The sequence below is a fragment of the Buceros rhinoceros genome, unplaced genomic scaffold (assembly GCF_000710305.1).
Source record: "Buceros rhinoceros silvestris isolate BGI_N320 unplaced genomic scaffold, ASM71030v1 scaffold26408, whole genome shotgun sequence".
NCBI lineage: Eukaryota > Metazoa > Chordata > Aves > Bucerotiformes > Bucerotidae > Buceros > Buceros rhinoceros.
Window position 1 is genome coordinate 1,709 of NW_010428992.1, and position 515 is coordinate 2,223.

Below are 515 nucleotides of genomic sequence, written 5' to 3' on the forward strand. Positions count from 1 at the left end.
AGCCGGCGAGCAACTCCACACCCCAGCCGGCAGCAGCCGAGCACAGCAGAGTCGCAGAACACCCTCCCTCTGCTCCACACCTGTCAGACGGCTGTTCTGCAGGTCCCTGAGGAGAGAGCTCGTACCAGGTTCTGCATCATTTCAGCCCAGGCGGTTTCCCCCCAGGCACCAGGAGCCAAAAGCAGCAAAACCGGGCAGGGAGCACAGACCCGGCTCCTGCCCATGGCTGCGCAGAGGCCTCCCTGTTGTGCTGGAGTTTGTAGAGCTGCCGGAGAACTCACCTCCCCAGAAAAACCCCAAACCCCCCAAAATGGCCGCTGCAGCTTCAACGGACTGAGCAGAGCAGGGACAGGGGACGAGGCGGGCAGAGAACCAGCATCCCTTTGATTTGTGTCCTCATCCTTCTCCCCACGGCCCGGATGTCTGGGCCATGGGCAAACTCCTCGCCCTCGGCTGGAGGTGAAGAGGGGAAGCGCCTGCCCAGCCCTGCCAGAGCGGCAGAGAGCAGCCCAATC

General features: G+C 63.3%; 1 protein-coding gene across 1 annotated transcript in view; it reads left to right on the forward strand.

Moving 5' to 3' along the window:
* RAB39A (RAB39A, member RAS oncogene family) overlaps positions 1 to 337 on the forward strand; it is a gene marked incomplete at its 5' end in the record, with an annotated part of 1,459 nt that extends 1,122 nt beyond the window's left edge. The window contains one exon of the mRNA XM_010142499.1: positions 166 to 337. Within this exon, the coding sequence (XP_010140801.1) occupies positions 166 to 337 (172 nt within the window). The remainder of the gene's footprint in view (positions 1 to 165) is intronic.
* Between the last annotated feature and the right edge of the window lie 178 nt (positions 338 to 515).